This window comes from Leguminivora glycinivorella, chromosome 19, assembly GCF_023078275.1.
Source record: "Leguminivora glycinivorella isolate SPB_JAAS2020 chromosome 19, LegGlyc_1.1, whole genome shotgun sequence".
Classification (NCBI taxonomy): domain Eukaryota; kingdom Metazoa; phylum Arthropoda; class Insecta; order Lepidoptera; family Tortricidae; genus Leguminivora; species Leguminivora glycinivorella.
In genome coordinates this window covers 4,832,872-4,851,134 of record NC_062989.1, presented here as the reverse complement: position 1 = coordinate 4,851,134, position 18,263 = coordinate 4,832,872, and the positions used below count along the sequence as shown (strand labels likewise).

The 18,263-nt window shown below is 37.1% G+C and overlaps 2 protein-coding genes across 2 annotated transcripts in view; one reads left to right on the top strand and one right to left on the bottom strand.

The window, feature by feature from the left end:
* Positions 1-33: 33 nt before the first annotated feature.
* On the bottom strand, positions 34-768 carry LOC125236487 (ribosomal protein 63, mitochondrial). Its single transcript, XM_048143308.1, has 2 exons — positions 510-768; positions 34-380 (listed from the first exon to the last, which is right to left on the bottom strand). The coding sequence occupies exons 1-2, from the start codon at positions 681-683 to the stop codon at positions 234-236; spliced, it is 321 nt and encodes a 106-aa protein (XP_047999265.1). The 5' UTR covers positions 684-768; the 3' UTR covers positions 34-233.
* A 1,261-nt stretch (positions 769-2,029) lies between these two features.
* Positions 2,030-18,263, top strand: part of LOC125236548 (signal peptide peptidase-like 3) — a 32,759-nt gene continuing 16,525 nt past the window's right edge. Inside the window, exons 1-2 of the mRNA XM_048143388.1 lie at positions 2,030-2,199; positions 6,394-6,499. Coding sequence (XP_047999345.1) covers positions 6,429-6,499 — 71 coding nt within the window. The 5' untranslated portion in view covers positions 2,030-2,199; positions 6,394-6,428. The remainder of the gene's footprint in view (positions 2,200-6,393; positions 6,500-18,263) is intronic.

The following is an 18,263-nucleotide window of genomic DNA, read 5'->3' as shown; positions in this document are numbered from 1 at the left end:
GATGTTTCCCTTACTCCAAATGAAAAGATTATGCAAGATAAACTAATTTATTGGCTACATTATAATAAACTTATACATAATTTGTGTAGCAGTAGAACAAGTAAACTCTTGAAGGGAACTCCAGCACATTACTGCCTGATATCATGTTGGAATTTTAGATATTTTCATAAAACTCATGAGTCGTTGAGTCTTTTAAATAGATTTTCTAATTCTGCTACTTCTATAATATATTCTTATTCCCATGACTCCTTCACTCGAAGGTGGCTCAGCCGTTCATATAATGTTACATCATTTTTGAACATCCTTCTGGATTGCTCCTGGAACTTTTGTTTCCTTTTATCAGCATTTCCCAATGCCTTTGCGTGGCCTGCACTTTCAGCCTGGAAATGAAAATATCAAATGAATATTTACATCGAAGTTCTATTGCTATTTTTACCCAGATATATCTTAATTAAGAGGACATTACAGTAAATTTATTTATATTATTTCACATTGCATAAATTACATACCTCAGTCAGATACGGATATCGCAAATATAACATATTTTGTTCTTCTACTTCAAAATCCTGTGCCACTTTACGTAAATGTAGCGGCTCCACCTTTTTCACCAGACGATCTTTTCCTCTAAACAAATGTCCATTGGGAAGTCGATTACGCCTGAGTAAAAATTGAGTTAGTTTCATTTTTGTTTATTGACTGTAGTTCAAAATATATGATTATTAATTTGAGAAAATCTTAAACGTAGGACGTAATATGTCGGATTTTTGAGGTTACGATTAAATGTCAGTGTCAAAATGACAGCTGACAGTGGGTAAAACGTTTGAGTTATATGTTAAAACGCTCGTATTTTTACATTGGACATTGTATAAAAACCAAGTGCGGCAACCTCTACATAACATTTTTTATTTATGAATTAAGGGCCCGCGCACACGGGCAACTGTTGCCGGCGACTTTTTTGTCGCGACCATGGCTTAGTATGAAAGTGCGCACCACAAACTACTAAGGCCCCCCCACAGACGGGAGACAAAACTGTTTTGTCTCCGTCGCTCGGTCTATGGGCTAGTATGAAGGTGCGCACACGAGGCGACGCAACTTTTCATACAAATACGAAAGTCGCCGAGCAACTTTGTCGCCCGTGTGCGCGGAGCCTAAGAAGATACTACGTTACGATACTACGCACACAAGGCGACGCAACTTTTCATACAAATACGAAAGTCGCCGAGCAACTGTTGCCTCCGTGTGCGCGGGGCCTAATGGCCCCTGTACACACATGGCCAACGGTTCCACCAGCCCTTTGTGAAACCCCTTGGCCAAGATAAGAGCCGCTGTTTACACATTGGCGAACCAATCACTTGGCATTGGCTCTTCATGAAAGATGGACGTGTAATGAAAAAATCTAGGAAATTCTTGGTCATAGACGTTGTCAGAAAAAAAATATAAAAAAATAATAACCCCGTAGTAAAATTAAATTATTTGCAATATTAACAATTTTTTGAATATTCTGATAAGAACATTTATCTTTTTTAGGAAATACATTAAACATTTGCAAGGTTATTTTATTTCCTAAAATCTACACTATTATTGGCATAGATAAACTTATTATTTTCGTAAATATATCACTACTGTCCTCTCTGACGGCTGACGACCAACTGAATGAAGCGCCAACGTGTAAACGCAGTTGGCCATTGGCGCCAAGATCCTTTGATGTGTGGACAAAAAACCGACACGAATCGGTTGGCCGGCAAGCGCAAGCGCCAACTGCCAACTTACGGCCAAGTAGCCCTCTACACACATGGCCAAGGGGGTTGGTGGAACTGTTGGCCATGTGTGTACAGCGGCCATAAGACCACTTTTCCTAAATTCTATTGAACAGTTAATTCAATATGAATTTAATAAATAATTGCGAGAAATATTTCGTCAATTCAATAAATTTTGTAGGACAATTTATCTCTGTGCTATTTTATTGCCATTGTTCTTGACTTCTTGGCGTTGCACAACACCAAAGCGAATATAATCACTGCACAACACTAGCTATCTATGATGGCCGTCGATTGGCTGTCGGATGGAGTGTAGGGCTTTTATGTAAATAAATTTTGTGGATAGCAGTTCACTCGATGTTAGTTTAATATTAAGTAATAATTCATAAGCATGGGATCACGGGGCTGACAGTGATATAATTGAAAGCAGTCCCCGGCTTCGGTGAGTGTATTTTATGTATATTCCCACCAGTAATTAGTACGCTTCTGTAGATTGTTTTGGAGGACTTCTCTTTTATTTATTTCTCATCAAAAACTGATCAATAATTAACAATTATAATTGCAAATATCGTCGGTAAAGCATCTTAATTGAGGTCATTTTCTCCAACAATACATTGACCGAGACATATTGGAAGTTCGTTTCGGTATTTACCCTTTCACTTTATTGTACATTATTTTCGTGCTCTACTTATTCTGATCTTTTTGGAGACAGTTGATGTATTAAGTGGTGTATCTCTTTTCATAGTTCTTGCAAAAAAACTTGCTCTCTTATTTCATTTTGTGTGAATTTTCTTTGAGCTAAAGTAATATCCTTACACTAAAAATGACCTACTTTGATTTTCTTCGCCTTATCGGACTGTTAGACGTAGTCCTTACTATCTTCCGGTTACATGAGCCCTGTTATACAAATATACATCCATATAGAGTAACATCTTGGTCTAATTTAGAGTAAATCTATCTGAAATTATTTATTTACTTACATATCTGACAGAAGTAAATAAAGTAATAAACATTATTGATGCTTGATTATGTTTTATGAATAGTTAAGTTTTATATTAGCACAAGTAGATACCTAGTAGCTAAGTGTAGTAATGAAGATATGAAACTTAATTTATATGGCCTGAGTCAGTAGTAATATTGTCTAGGTCTCCTGAGATTCAGGAGCAGGAGTGGTTACTTAATTTTGAATGATTTGAAACTCTTAATTACACTATATAAAGTTCAGAATAAACTTTGGAATATGTAGTAAAATTTAAATTAGGGTCCCCATATGCCAACATAGTAAATGTTTTAGGTCTCTGTGTAAGAAAAGTTCAAAAGTATTAATTTCATGACTGGTCTTGCCTGTTGGATAGTGAGTTAGTAACCCTGCCTGCTAAGCTGATAGTCCCAAGTTTGAATCCCTGTAAGAGCCTTTATTTCTACACATATTTATCTTTATCATTGTCTGAGTAACCTCAACACAAGCCTTCTTGAGCCTACCACAAGATCAATTTGTAAAGGATGTCCTATAATATTTATTTATTAATAAGAACCGAGTCACACTCCATTTAATATTAATATAGTAGTTAGATTCGGGGCACTGCCCTCTTATCACAAATGGGTGCTTTGCACCAATAAGATTAGCTAGGGCAGGTGCGATTGTTAGAGTTTACACAATGGTTATTGAGGCTAAGCATTATACATATAGCCAGTCATAACTTGTTATGACTGGTGATATAATGTTTGAATATACAGTCAACTTTTGCACCAACTGAACTGTAAAAATTGAGAGAATAAAGTTTTAAATATAATTTTGTTAGAAATTTTAAGAGTTACATTAATATTAGAGTTAAATTAATAAATATAATAACTCCAAAAAAACATACCGAACCCTTATAAGATCACTTTTAAGGGCATTCTCTAACTACATAAAAATAATAAAATGAAGTGGAAGTAGAGTTGAGTAGACCTGTTTAGTGTTTATATCACTTACACGTAATAATGTGAGTTATAAATGTTATATCAAACTTGAAATGATAATAGCGTGGTAGGCAAAACAATTGTGTCTCTGACCTGTAATTGTTTATAGTCATCTAATTTAATATATAATGCCTTAGGAACATAGCATTTGCATGTAAAAGTTGCTACAAACCTGCATAATATTAAATAACTTCCATGCTGACCATATTTATAATCAGTATAAAATGACATTACATATTATTGTTAGCAGTATCTTCAAATATCCCATGTTATGAGATAATACAGATTGTTTTATGATACATCATGCCAAGCCACTGCAGTTTCACTGCTCCTTCGGCTCAGGTATACAAAAAGTTATTAAAGTTTTTATAGTTTAAGTGAAAGTGAAATTCTTTCAGTTTAAATTACCGTGAAGTAAGTAGTTGTCATTATGTAGGTTTATTTATCTTAATAGGAAATGGTAAAAATCTCAATCTTATTGTTTTGATCAGTTGATGTTAGTATTTATTAATTGAGACTAAAAGTTAAAACATGTGTAAGGCCGATTTAGTGCTTTTTTATAGAAACATCCTCATTTTCTTTGGGTATTGGGTATTGACATTTCAAAATATTTTAATGCAATTACTTTTATATGAGTATTATTCAACCACAGCCTTGATTATTTCATTATTATAAGAGTTAGAAGAGTTTTAGTCTGAAAACTTTTTTCACTTCTAATTTTAACGTTTATAAATCGCAAAGTTAGGGCATAGTTATTATTAATATACTATACATAATTAGATCAAATTAAAATTATCCATACTAATATTATAAATGGGAAAGTGTGTGTGTCTGTTTTTTTATCCTTCTTTCACAGCAAAACAGAGCGACTAATTGACTTGATTTTTTAAGTGGAGATAGTTGAAGGGATGTAAAGTGACATAGGCTACTTTTTGTCTCTTTCTAACCCCCCACTTCCCTAAAATGGGTGGTGGAAGTTTGTATGAAGCATTCCGCAATTTTCGAATTTACCGCGAGCGAAGCCGCGGGCAAAAGCTAGTGTAAAAATATTTTCTACAATATCGATAAACAGAGAGGAAAATGGTAACTAAGTTTGTATTGACCGGCCGTCACCTTTCCTCTTTAGTAGGGTGAGATTTGGGAGGATGCGTGAGATAATGTTTACATATGATGTAATGTTTGTTTGACATTCGGCTTGCGTGGAATGTACTACTGTTTGTTATTATTGTAATGCGTGTTTTAATATGGATTACGAACTTTTTTATTATTATACAAACATATCTTGTGTGTATGAGAAAAGTTAATTTTATAAAGTTTTTATTTTCTGTTGTTTATATTTACTATATATACGGATAAATTGGATACGGGAATTGTGGCGTGGGTAATGGGCTAGCAACTTGCACCGATAGCCTGCGGCCTGATGTTTTATCATTTATCGCGCGATCATGCTTGCCTGTGTGACATTGTATTAAATAAACTTAAATCCACTTACATGCCATTTCATAGACATCTAAAATCGTAATCACAACCACAACAAACCAAATGGTTTTATCGCAACTAAGTGATTAGTGAATTTGATATAGCCGTCTCAATTCAAACATAAATATGTTCTTTACGAAATTATCAAATTGAATAATGATTGAAGTAAATATTCCATACAATATATGATAAAAAATCAGCCAATATATGTTTTACGCCTTTACAGTTAGGTATTAATCATGTATACAAACAGATAGGTATAGGTACCATAAAGTTATCTATACTTGAAGGTACCTATGAGTGAGCCAAAATAAATAAAAATGTGTCAAAAAAGGGTGTTAAAACATGGCGTTCCATCCTGTCAATTTCGGTAACATTTGTGATTGATATCTTGTCTATCATATCAGGGTACGAAACGATATTCGATAAGCTAGTCAAATAAGTTATAGTTAAATAAACAGAAGCGGAAACGATAAACGATGCAGATTGATTGATTGTTGCTTCGACCTTTTCGTTCGATTATACAATTTATTATTTTGTAGTCGATTTTTTCATCATATTCCACGTAGACAAAATTTGGGAGAAGAGCGAATCATCCATTTTGGATATTCGTTGAGGAACGCTCTTGCAGGGGCATACAGATTCTTACTTAACTTTTAGAAGCCGCATAATATGTGACACCCTTTTTGGCTCTGGCTCTACAAAGATCTCTGAGAAGAGAAAAGTCTGAGATATTTTTGCTGCCTTAATTTCCGGATCCTCTTAAACTTTTCGTCGCCAGCAACTAGAACTCAAGTTCATAGATTTTGCCAGGTTGTCACCCATACATCAATAGCATAAGAAGTTCGTTTACGCGGGATACCATAAAGCTCAATTTCGGTTAATAATCGCAATCGCTGGCGACCGGGGCAGGACATATTCCTTCGCTGTCTGGCGTTCAAAAAGTTACCTTTTATCATGCTTTTAACATATTAAATAAGAATTGGTATATTCTAATTGCAGTCTGATCTCGACTTAGAAAAGTAAAAAAAAATCGCAATCGCTTGGTATCCGGGGTAGGGCATAACTATTCCTTCGCCGAATGGCGTTCAAAAAGTCAAACATCAAAGTTTTGAGTGCAAATCGTGTTAGTTTAAATCAAACTTCGAAAACGTTAGGAAGGGCTAACAATATAATTGGTATATTTTGATTGCAGACTGATCTCGCCCAGCGCTCCGCGGCCGGTGAACCATGGCGCAAGTGGGCGCCAACATGGAATACCAGGAGTACAAGTGGGCCTACTCAATCATGGACTCCTCCAAGTAATTATCATTTTATATTCCTTCTTCCTAACGTTTTAGTAAATCAGACAAAATCCTGAAAAATCATTTCCATCGTCATCATCTAGATGGCTGGCAGTCCTCAACTGTGCGTTTCTCCAGAAACTTCCTGCCCCGCACAGCTAAACTGTGGAATGAATTGTCGCCTGCGGTATTTCCGGAACAATACGACCTTCAAATCTTCAAGAAAAGAGCGTACACCCATCTTAAAGGCCGGCAACGCACCTCCAACACCTCTGGTGTTTCGGGTGTCCATGGGCGGCGGTGATCGCTTACCATCAGGCGAACTGTCTGCTCGTTTGCCTCCTATCCCATAAAAAAAAAAAAATTTTTTTCCGTCCAATTGTAGTAAATGAAAAGTGCAGTGTCTCTTTTACTCTCAATCAAGCAATACAATTTAGGTGTACTGAAGCATCTCCACCATTTTTCTAGCGTAAATAAGCTGCTAGTTAATCGGTACTTAGAGAACCTTCGGTCCGGTCAGACAATCGCAAGAATTGGGCAGACTACAAAATTATTGCAATCTGATTTTTTTTTATGGGAAAGGAGGCAAACGAGCAGACAGGTCGCCTGATGGTAAGCGATCACTGTCGCCCATGGACACCCGAAACACCAGAGGTGTTGGAGGTGCGTTACCGGCCTTTAAGATGGGTGTACGCTCTCTAATGTTCTAACTGAGTTAACAAGGCCTCATTGGGTTTTGGTTGACATACGATGTCTTCCGTCACCGAATGATGATCATCAGACGATGTTTACATTCTTTCCAAAAACTCTAGCCCGAATCTCCAACCTGAAGTTTAAAAAGTCACGCTTTATGCTAATAGTTTTGTAGTTTTTGTACGCACACTTACGCGAGCCATAACACCAATAATATCCCGTCTGTTACGCGTTCGTTTAGCTCCACAAATAGGTTATTACTGTGACATTTTATTTTAAATCTAAAATTGGTCTTCCTGAAAAAATATGTGAGTCACTAAAAAAACTAAAGTTTCATCCGTTGCTAAATGAGGTTGAAAAGCGCAGAAAGGATATAAATTTAAGCCATAAAACACATTAACTACTTTTACGAGCGAAGTGTGATGAAAAGTAAACACCTTTATGTACTTTCACCCACACAGCTCGTTGATTTTTCGTGAACCTTATTTCAAAGGCAATTTGTCTACAAATGGCTAGTTGTGGCCATACATTGACATTGATGTGACCAGGGAAACCTATAAACCCTTGCTAGCTTACCTATAGATAGACAACAGTTTTAACGGCCCGAAATGTTTACCGCCGTTATACACAGGAGCGTTAATGATTGGCATGGTTACGCGGCCTGAATCTTCGTTCCAATATGTACATTTCTTCACCTTAACTCTTTGCAATAAGTTGAAAAAATGTACACATATTTATGAACTCGGCTGTACTTGTACATACCTAACTTCCCACCTTCAGCACCATGCTTCCCGTGCTGGACTTAGCCGAAGTGACAATCGTTGACACTACGTGGCGATCGAGACGCAGTCTGGCTCTGTCGCGCCACTTCAGAAGAGCGTTAAGGAGTGCTAGTGCTAGCTACGATACGTAACCGATAGTGGCGTTGGTTAGGTACAGTCAAGTCAACCAATTGGAACCCTAGGCCACTGTAGAACCACATCTCGGACACTGGCGATCAAATATATGAAAGAGGCGCATTCCTAGCACACATTTTAAGCTCGTGTAGGTGAACGCGTACCATGCTTGTATGAGTGAGATATGACAGGTCGACTGTTCGCGTTTTTGGCAGGCGGTAACTGTGCTGAGGTAACCGAGAGGGGGTGGGCGGCACTTTCAGCGGGGAGCGGGAGTGGCCATACTGTACGATAGTACTCTTTATTATACTGTGGTAGAACTGAAGAAATCTCTTACTGCTTGTCATTTTGACATGGTTGTAGAGTGGCTAGGGTTTCAATTGTTTGACTGTGCCCAAAAGCTGGTTCGAAAAAGGTACAGTCAACCAATTGGAACCACTCTACAACCATGTCAAAATGACAAGCAGTAAGAAATTTCTTACAACCTGATTTATAACGTCATGCACTATGACATAATTCTACAGTGGCCTAGGGTTCCAATTGGTTGACTGTACAACTACCAAAACGGGCAAAAAAAACTTTTAAACATCTGAACAGTCTTTTAGGGCGATGTTCTGATTGTTCAGTAGGCCTAGCACATGATGGCCGCGGGAGTATGTCGCCGCGAGATAGACTACCCGTCCTTATGTCATTAATACAGTTAGAAGAAGACGTGGCATCTATCTCGCGGCGACATACTCCCGCGGCCATCATGTGCTAGGCCTACAGTTGTCAACTGTAACGAACCAACGGTTCTTCCACGATTATAATCAGAATTATTAAGCGTGAAACCGTGTCAATCCTCTCGGCCACAACCAGTACAACCACAGATTGCCGCTTGCTTTTGTGTTTGAACGACATTAAACATATAGAACAAGTCCCGTTTGTTTTGAGTTATTATTATACCTAGAATGTATTTAGTTTAGGTATCTTACTTATCTCCTGCCCGGCTCCTGCGCATACTGACCAATCTAAAATTACATCGATTCCGTCCGTACCAGTGGGTACCTGACCATAGCAGTTAAATGTATGTATGTAGATAGACAGTTGGGTTTTGATTTTTAACCCCCGACGCAAAAACGACGGGGTGTCTGTGGCATTGTAGCTCCTCAAAGAATGAACCGATTTAGATTTAGTTTTTTTGTTTGAAAGCTACATTAGTCTAGAGTGTTCTTAGCTATGTTTGATGGAAATCGGTCCACTATATCGGTGGTTCTTTCAAAATTTTAATTTTGTGGTTAGGTTGTTTTTAATACCGAAATACAATACCATGTCATGATGTCACCCTATTACATTTTGATTTATTTCTGACCAAATACCTACACGCTAGACTAGCTAGAATATTTTCTGTGGTGTTGCACAGCAAATATAATCGATTCTGCACGAGCATATTACCTATCATTACGTATTATTCAACAACTGGGATGTAATTATTGATCGTGTACACGCGATAATGGATAACACATTAGAAATCGCATCAAGTCGGTGAAAAAAGGACGCAGAAACGCCTCTGACCGTTCTAGTTTGGTTCTAATAGTCTCAGTGGTGGGCGTATTTTCTTTTGGAAGGTTGAAGGGCCAGAATAATTTAAAAAAAAAACATGATTTTGAAACGGTTACGTCGCGGACCGGATAAAACCTTTGGACCACAGAACTAAATCATGATTTAGTTCTGTGCTTTGGACCATACTTTGCCCACGACTCCTGGACTGGAGTATGAGTAGCATGCGTTTGCGTTCTCGCCCGCAAGTCTATGCTTCAAGAAGTATGGAAGATTGATTCAACTCATGCTAGCAGGTCTGAACTGAACGCTGAACGGTGACGCATAGAATACTACACTTTTTAAACCCTGAATTATTGTAGGCACTAGGCACCTCTCCTCTTAGGAATGATCGTCATGTGGTAGTTTTTTTTCTATATTTATTGTTTTGGGACGATTTCATTAAGAGGATACGATACCGAAGCACGAATTCAAATTTGAGATTTTTAGGTCTTTATCGCCGTCGCGCTGACGGGGGCGGCACCCACAGAGAGGCCCTGTGTGCGTGCGCCGTGGCGCACGCACACAGCCGCGTCCGCCGCCGCGCCGGCGCAAGTACCTATACTCGCGCTCGACTCGAGCGCTCTCTATTTCTCTAGTTTAGGAATTCTAATGCGTAATGGACTCGTGAAGTATACTAAGTGAACTGATTTGAGATTACCCCTCCCAGCTCTTAAGAACTACTTAAAAAAATCATTGATGTTAAAGGCTTATTACAGAGTCGAGGACTATTTGACAGACAAACATGCATGGCCCGAACCAGAAACTACAAAAAACGAATAGCAATTAAAATAATTGTATTATGTATAGAGGACACAGTTCAGATAAGAAAGCACATCAAATATTTTATATTTTATGTTGTGTAGGTAAATTACATATTTAATGACATTGAGATTCATATTATCTTTTTCTTCTGTGACAATTTGATATGTTTTCTCTGAAGAAGAACGACGTATTATTAAGCAATAATATAATTTATTGAAATTAATTTCCATAGAGTACCTAGTCTGTTCATATTCTTTGATGAATACTTTTGCAGGTTAAATTGTATCTTGTTGTTTAATGCATGTTAGTTATAAGATGTAATGTTTTGAAAAGAAGTTGCCCGCCGAGTTTCTTGCCGGTCCCATAGTGGATACCCCCCTCCCAACTGAGGGGGGGCTGAAATCTTCTCTAGGCTGAGGCGTAGGGTTAGAGCCGGCGTAGCTTTATTTGACGTTCATATGCGCATTGTAATATGCCTACTTGAAAAATAAATATTTCATTTTCATTTGACTAAAATGCAAATTTGTAATGTTTTAAGTATTGTAAAAACATTTCCTTATCTTATACATAATGTGATTATACGAGTACTAAAAGAAATCATGTTAGCGAAATAAAGTTATTCGGTATGTAAAAAGCTAAAACCTTTTCGATGTCAAAGAGAAGCCATATAATAGGAGTAGGTACGTACAGTCAACCAATCTGAATCCTAGGTCATAGGCCACTGTAGACCTCTTTCACAGTAAAAGTAAAACTGACTTCTATAGCAAATAAAGCACGGTGTCAATACGACAGGGTTCTAGAATGGCCTAGGATTCTACATAATTGGTTGACAGTATCTACCTACCAAAAGTTTATGTGAATCTTATTCATAATTTTTTGCACATGTTTGACAGAAATGAAAGCGTAGGAAAATTTAACTAGGACAATTTGGTACCTATTATACTTACCAGACACCAGATTATGTTCCAAGAGTGTAGGTAATTAGAACTTTTTAGCAGAATTCTAACAAAAAATCTGCCAAACAAAATCTTATTGCATATGAAGCATAAGGACCTTTTTCAGATGGAAAGCTACATATGCATCTTATATTTCTAATTTTCTAGGGTTGTAGGTATACATATTACCTACCTAGCATTAGAAATACAAGACAGCACAGAACAAGACCAACCATAAAAATGCTTAACTAATTTGCCGGCTAAATTTAAACCTATACCTATAGATATCGGAACTTAAACGTATAGATTTGATATTTTTATTATTTAGAACTTGTTGATACTTAGATACCTATCAGCATTTCTGTTACCATAGAATTAAAACGTAGATCTACGTTTTAATTTTACAATCGATCTACGTGTTATCTATAACACTCATTTCATCTACCAACTAAGGGCATCTGTAATCTACATACAAATAAGGCCCGGTTAAAAGTCTCGAAATGTTATGTCCATTTTATAATTATATGAGTGTAAATGGGTCAAAAATTTGGGTCCATGTGCAATTGTGCATTAATTAGGTGCACATGGACCCAAATTGCTGCATGTATGAAATAAGGCCCATCAGTAAGTTAACAAAAATTAAGGTATTTCTTACATACCGAATTAAGCGTAATTGTGTCGCTTAACTTCAAACCTGGATAAATCCATTCTGCTATAAGGTTAATATATATTTTTTATATATTCAACCTTAAAGTAGAATGGATTTAAGTACCCAAGTTTGAAACTAAGCGACACAATTAGTATGTATCTAGGAGATATTTACAAATACAAATCGTATTATTCAAGAGCGCTATGATAAAAGCACGTCGAAAGTAAAATTGCCAATATTTACCGATGAGATTGTGCTCTGTGTGTAATGGTAAACATTATTAATATGAAAAGTAATTGTTTCAGTTAGAGCATCTTCACTTGTCAGAGCGAAACCGCGTAAAGAACTGATCGACGAGCTCTTATTTGTAAAATGTATCTATCGTCAATTTGGTCTTACTCTTTAGTTGTGAAACATGGGTGACAATGGAACTGACACACAAGCTGAAAGTGTGTGTCAATACGTCCTTCCGGTCGCCGGAAGGAAAATAATAAAAATATATGGATATATATATTATAATATTTATCCCGTAGGACAGCAGGTTACTCCAAACTACTTTAATTAGCTACTTAATTTTAATGTTGTTTTCGGTTACCGCGATAGTAACTCATGAAATAAAACTATGGAAATGGATTAAATCGCGTGTATGAGTCATATGTGGGGCAGACGAAACGAAGTATTTTCACACGGATGAAGGAACACATAGCGGAGCACCGTCAAGCACCATCGGCAAAAGTCTGCAGTCTCTGAACGTGTCATGGATAAAGTCAAACATGCTATAAAGTTTGATAAGCCTCTGGTTCTTGCGAAGGAGAAGCGGTATATACCCAGGATGTTGCGGATGTTGTGTTGTGTGAATGTTGTGTTGTTGTGTTGCCTGTGTGGTGACGGGTTAAGAATTTCACCACCCCCTTTCTTCCCGTGGGTGTCGTAGAAGGCGACTATGGGATATGGGTTAATTTGTGGCGTAGGCGAGAGGCTGGCAACCTGTCACTGCAATGTCACAGTTTCGTTTTTTTTCAACCCCTTATTTGCCAAGAGTGGCACTGAAGCTTTAGTAGTTTATGGGATACAGGCGTGATTGTATGTACGTATGTATGTATGTTGCGCGAGGCCATTGAGATCAAGAAATATCCAAACTTTAATAGAGAAGATGGCTTTACTTTACCCCCGGCTTGGGATCCAGTAGTTCATCTGATAATGGAACAAGCACGACGAAGACTGTGAAGCATTTGTGTTCGGTTGTATGGTTTTGGATATTTGCAGTTTGTTTCTGTAAATTTTGTGTAGATTAATTGATTGTTTTTTTTTTAACATAGTAATGGTAAATTTTTTGAACATTGTATAACTAGCTTTATCAAAAGTGTGTGAACCTGCCTTAGAAATCGGTTTTATTTATAGTCATGGTTCGTTAATATTTCTTATAGTAGGTAGCTTTTGCACATTATAATTTTTCCTGTCACCCGTTGACCACGAGCGCTGTAAAGTGTTCAAAACGTCGGGATGAATTGTAAATTCTATAGTTTTATTTCATACATAATTTTATCCATTTAAACTATATATGAAATAAAGTACCTATGCCAATGTTGTCCGTATTGACCTTAACGCACCACTTGCTAGGACTCGGACCCTCTAATCTTAGAGCACCATAACATAAATGCATAGTCTTGAGTAAATGTGTTTTAGACGATAGACCTTAGTTTAAATACTTATTACAAAAAATAGATAGTATTCATGAACACAATGTTTACACCAAGTTATAAAACTTAACAAGCGAGCGATGGGCCTTACTAGTGCAGTACTTTATCCTCTTTATCGGCCCACAAAAAAAAATCCTAAACAAATTTGAATCAATGGTACTAGAAAACAGGGCTGAATTTCTTTTGTGTAAAAATCGAACGATTCAAAACAAAAGCAACTCAATTTCATTTAACGTAGATTCAAATTTCATCGCAGGTATTTTGTCCTAGTATTAGGACATTGAATCCCTGGAGGTTAACTTATTTCGGGCACTTTTTAATTTTATGTCCGTATGTCCGCGAAGACAATGTACAAAATGGCATGATTGATAAAACTTAGGAGAAATATAATTATGGGCCTTATTAAGTGCAGGTACCAACCAACTATACTAAATAAGGCCCATCGTTCTTTAATAGTACATTACGATACAAGTGCGTAAAAAAGGAAGTTCGAAACGAGTGGCGATAAATTAAATCCGAATTTCCTTTTCGCACGTGTATCGTACGACGTTTTTCAGTACAGATGAGCCTCCGAAGTTTCAACCTGGCATATAATGAACCACTTCTCGCACTAGTGCGTAAAAAAAACACCATCTGTACTGAAAAATATTTTAAAACACCAATTACATCATTAATATTTTGGTTTTGTTGTATGTTACGTATAATATAACTACCTAATTGGTATTCGGCAAAATAGTAAGCAAGAAAGCCACTTTATTTGTGCGCGTGCGCACGCACACAGACGCCTTCGCCGTACACTGTCCCTGAACCCTGTGGCACCGCAATGTCTCCCAACTTGAGAAGGTCGGACTTCGCACCGCGTACGGACGTCAGCTGTTTACGCCCCCTTAAGAAGGAGGCAACAACATTTAGGTAGCCGTCTGTGACACCATAGTGTTCTAGCTTGGCTAATATGAGAGGATGACTGACCAGCTCGAAGGCGCGCGACCAAATTGATATCTTGACTACATTGACCTTGACGCACTGCTTGTTAAGACTTGAACCTCTCTAATTTAGAGTGCCATATTCTAAATGCATAGTCCTGAATAAATGTGTTTTAGACGAAAGACCGTAGTATAAATACTTATTACAAAAATTGATGATTGAATTCATGAACACAATGTTTACACCAAGTTATAAAACTTAAGAAGTGAGCGATGGGCCTTATTTAATTAGAGTAGTAACTATTCAGGGCATTTTTTGATTCTATGGCTGCGAAGAAAATGTACAAAACGGCATGACTGATAAAACTTAGAAGAAATATAAGGACTGGGCCTTATTAAGAGCAGGCACAGGTACCAACCTGAACGAATTAACTGTGTACTACTAAATAAGGCCCATCGTTTTTTAAAATATTTTAAAACATGAATTATATCATTAATATTATGTTTTCTTTTATTGTATGTAAATAAGTACATATAATATAACTACTTACCTAATTGGTGTTCGGCAGAATAGTAATAAATAAGCAATAATGACCGAATACCAAATTTTCGGCAAAGTGGCTGAAAAGACCGAATACCAAATAGTTGCCTAATATTCGTGGAATCTATCGTAAAATACAGCATAACTTTATAATTGATACTAGTAAACCAATGACGAGAAAAGTTATGCATGTATAAAATAAACCTATACCTGTATGCAATTGTTACGTACCTATACTTACAAAAATATGGACTTAGTATTTCCACAGAATATATAATAGTACGTATTTCTAACTAAAAAGTTAGTCAAACACGGTATGTCGATATTTCGACGTAGTATATCGATAACTTTTCACATCACTAGATTATCGACATTAGATGTCGAGTATTACCCATCATTTTATTTCAGTGTACGTATTTAAAAACTTAGCCCCGCCCCTAAATTTAGTGCGATAGGGACAACTGCAGGTCAGGCGCGAAATCCCGCGTAAAAACTGCAAAAATCGAGGTTCGGCTCTCGACTATTTCCTCCTCCAAAACTTAACCAATCGTTACGAAATTTGGAAATCAGAATGACAAGGAAATTATCTGTGTCGGACCGTTTCGTTTTTTTGGATAATTGATCTCAGTTTTGAATACCACGCCTTTCTTTCTGGCAAATTCAATTAAGCCGTTTTGGCCAACTTAGAGAGGCTCTAATTCCTTTTAAAACAAAAATATCAAAAAAAGCAAAACGGTCCGACACAGATATTGATAATAAAAACCTGTGTTGAAAAAACCATTGATCTAGCTTCAAAAACCAGAGAGGAAACAGGCGAGAGCGTTTGTATGGAGAAATGAGGGGTATCGTAGCGTCTTAAATAAAATAATAGTAGAAGTATTTTACCGTATTTACATTTTTTTTAAGTCAATAACAGCGTTTTACCTTCAAAAAAATTACTACAAACATTTAAAGTGATGATAACAACACCAAATATTAACTGCTATAGTAACCATCATTCGTCGCTCTAGGATTTCATTCTGAAGTAGTTTGTTAAATTAATTTCGTTGATAGACAAGAATTAAACGGAACTGGCCATCTATTTAAGTAACTGTAGACTGCTGACATACAAATAAACAATGGTAATGTCACAGTATAATAAAAGAGTACTATCGTACAGTATGGCCACTCCCGCTCCCCGCTGAAAGCGCCACCCACCCCCTCTCGGTTACCTCACAGTTACCGCCTGTCAAAAACGCGAACAGTCAACCTGTCAGATCTCACTCATACAAGCATGGTACGCGTTCACCTACACGAGCTTAGAATGTGTGCTAGGAACGCGCTTCTTTCATTTATTTCATCGCCAGTGTCCGAAATGTGGTAATGTTACCCCTACCTGCACCTACCTGTGTGGCCTACTTGCACCAACCAACCACTTAACTCAGGGTTATTAGTGAGCTGTCATCTGTCAAATTCCATATAAAATGGTGGGTTAACCCTCGATTTTCGTTGGTGCTAGTGGCCGTAATGGTATAAAACGTATCTGATTGAGTCCAATGTTATGTTAGTATGACAGTTAAGTTAATCTAATACGCTCAGCATAAAAAACCAAGCTATTAAAATAAGGTTCTGTTATCATTTTTATTTACAATTTCATTTCAAAGTACATATTAGGTGTGCGATGGTTACAATAAAACAAACTTAGCTGAATAAGTACTTTGGCTGATTGGTGCGGGTCTAATTCTAAACACACATAACTTTATAAGTTAAACTAGCTTTTACCCGCGGCTTCGCCCGCGTAATAAAAGTATTCATTAAGATTTTCATTTGGATCCGTAGGGACCGTAGGTTTCTCTGTAGGTATATTTATCTGCGATTATTTCGATTGCACATAATACTTTTGCTTGCAATGATTGTAGAAATATTACACATCGACCACAGCGTAGGTAATTCTATATACGCTGGGGAAACCTTTATAAACATCCCACATAGCCCGTATTTCGACACTATGATCGGTGGGTAAAAAGTACTTTTTTCTATTATCCCTTACAATTTTTTACATTTTGCTTATACTTATCGCAAACGTAATCTTCAAGCAAGCAAACAACGATCGTCTTAGAGCACATTGATTGTAAGAGACCGCCGACCGATTATCCGTATCCCGCTAACGATACCCATATTATCCGTATCCGTATCGCTATCGCTATCGCTATCGCTATCGCTGTCGCTATCGCTATCCCTATCGCTATCCCTATCGCTATCCCTATCGCTTTCCCTATCGCTATCCCTATCGCTATCCCTATCCCTATCCCTATACCTATCCCTTATCAAGATGTTTAATGATATAACACTTTAAGTTCTCGCGCTTTGTACACATATTTAAAGTCACATACAGGTCGAACGCGATTAATTAACATTATTTTTACCTTTTTTCCCAACGTTTCGGCCAGGTTGCACTGGCCGTGGTCGCGGAAGACTGACGTCCCAGCAAAATGTCACCGGAGATGTAAACAACACAAAACTACCCGATATTAATTTATATAAATGTTCGGGGTAGACAAATAAATATAATCTACCCGCTTTTAGTTAATGTTTATTTCCCACCATGTTTATTTTAAAGGTAAAAATAATGTTAATTAATCGCGTTCGACCTGTATGTGACTTTAAATATATGTTTAATGATTTCTTATCAAGTGCTAAAATATAAAGTTTCATGGTTTTATCATTTAAAATTAAGAAATCCCATACAAAGTTTCAACCTCTTTTTCAACCCCTTCATCCCTTTTTTTCGAAATAAAAAGTAGCCTATGTTCTGTCTCAGGGTCTAAAGATTGTCTGTTCCAAATTTCATCAAAATCGGTTGCGTGGTTTAAGCGGGAAAGCGTAACAGACAGACAGACAGACAGACAGACAGACAGAGTTACTTTCGCATTTATAATATTAGTATGGATTAAGTAATGAAAATAGATGACTATTACTCAGACAAATTAAAAAGACCCGCATAGTCCACCGCTTCCTAATCAAATGTTAGAAGCCCCTCGTTTGAGAATAGTTACGGTTACGGTACCTAGGTCGTAAAAAGGTTCCTTTTTTTTCATTTTAGGGTACGGTCAACCAATTGGA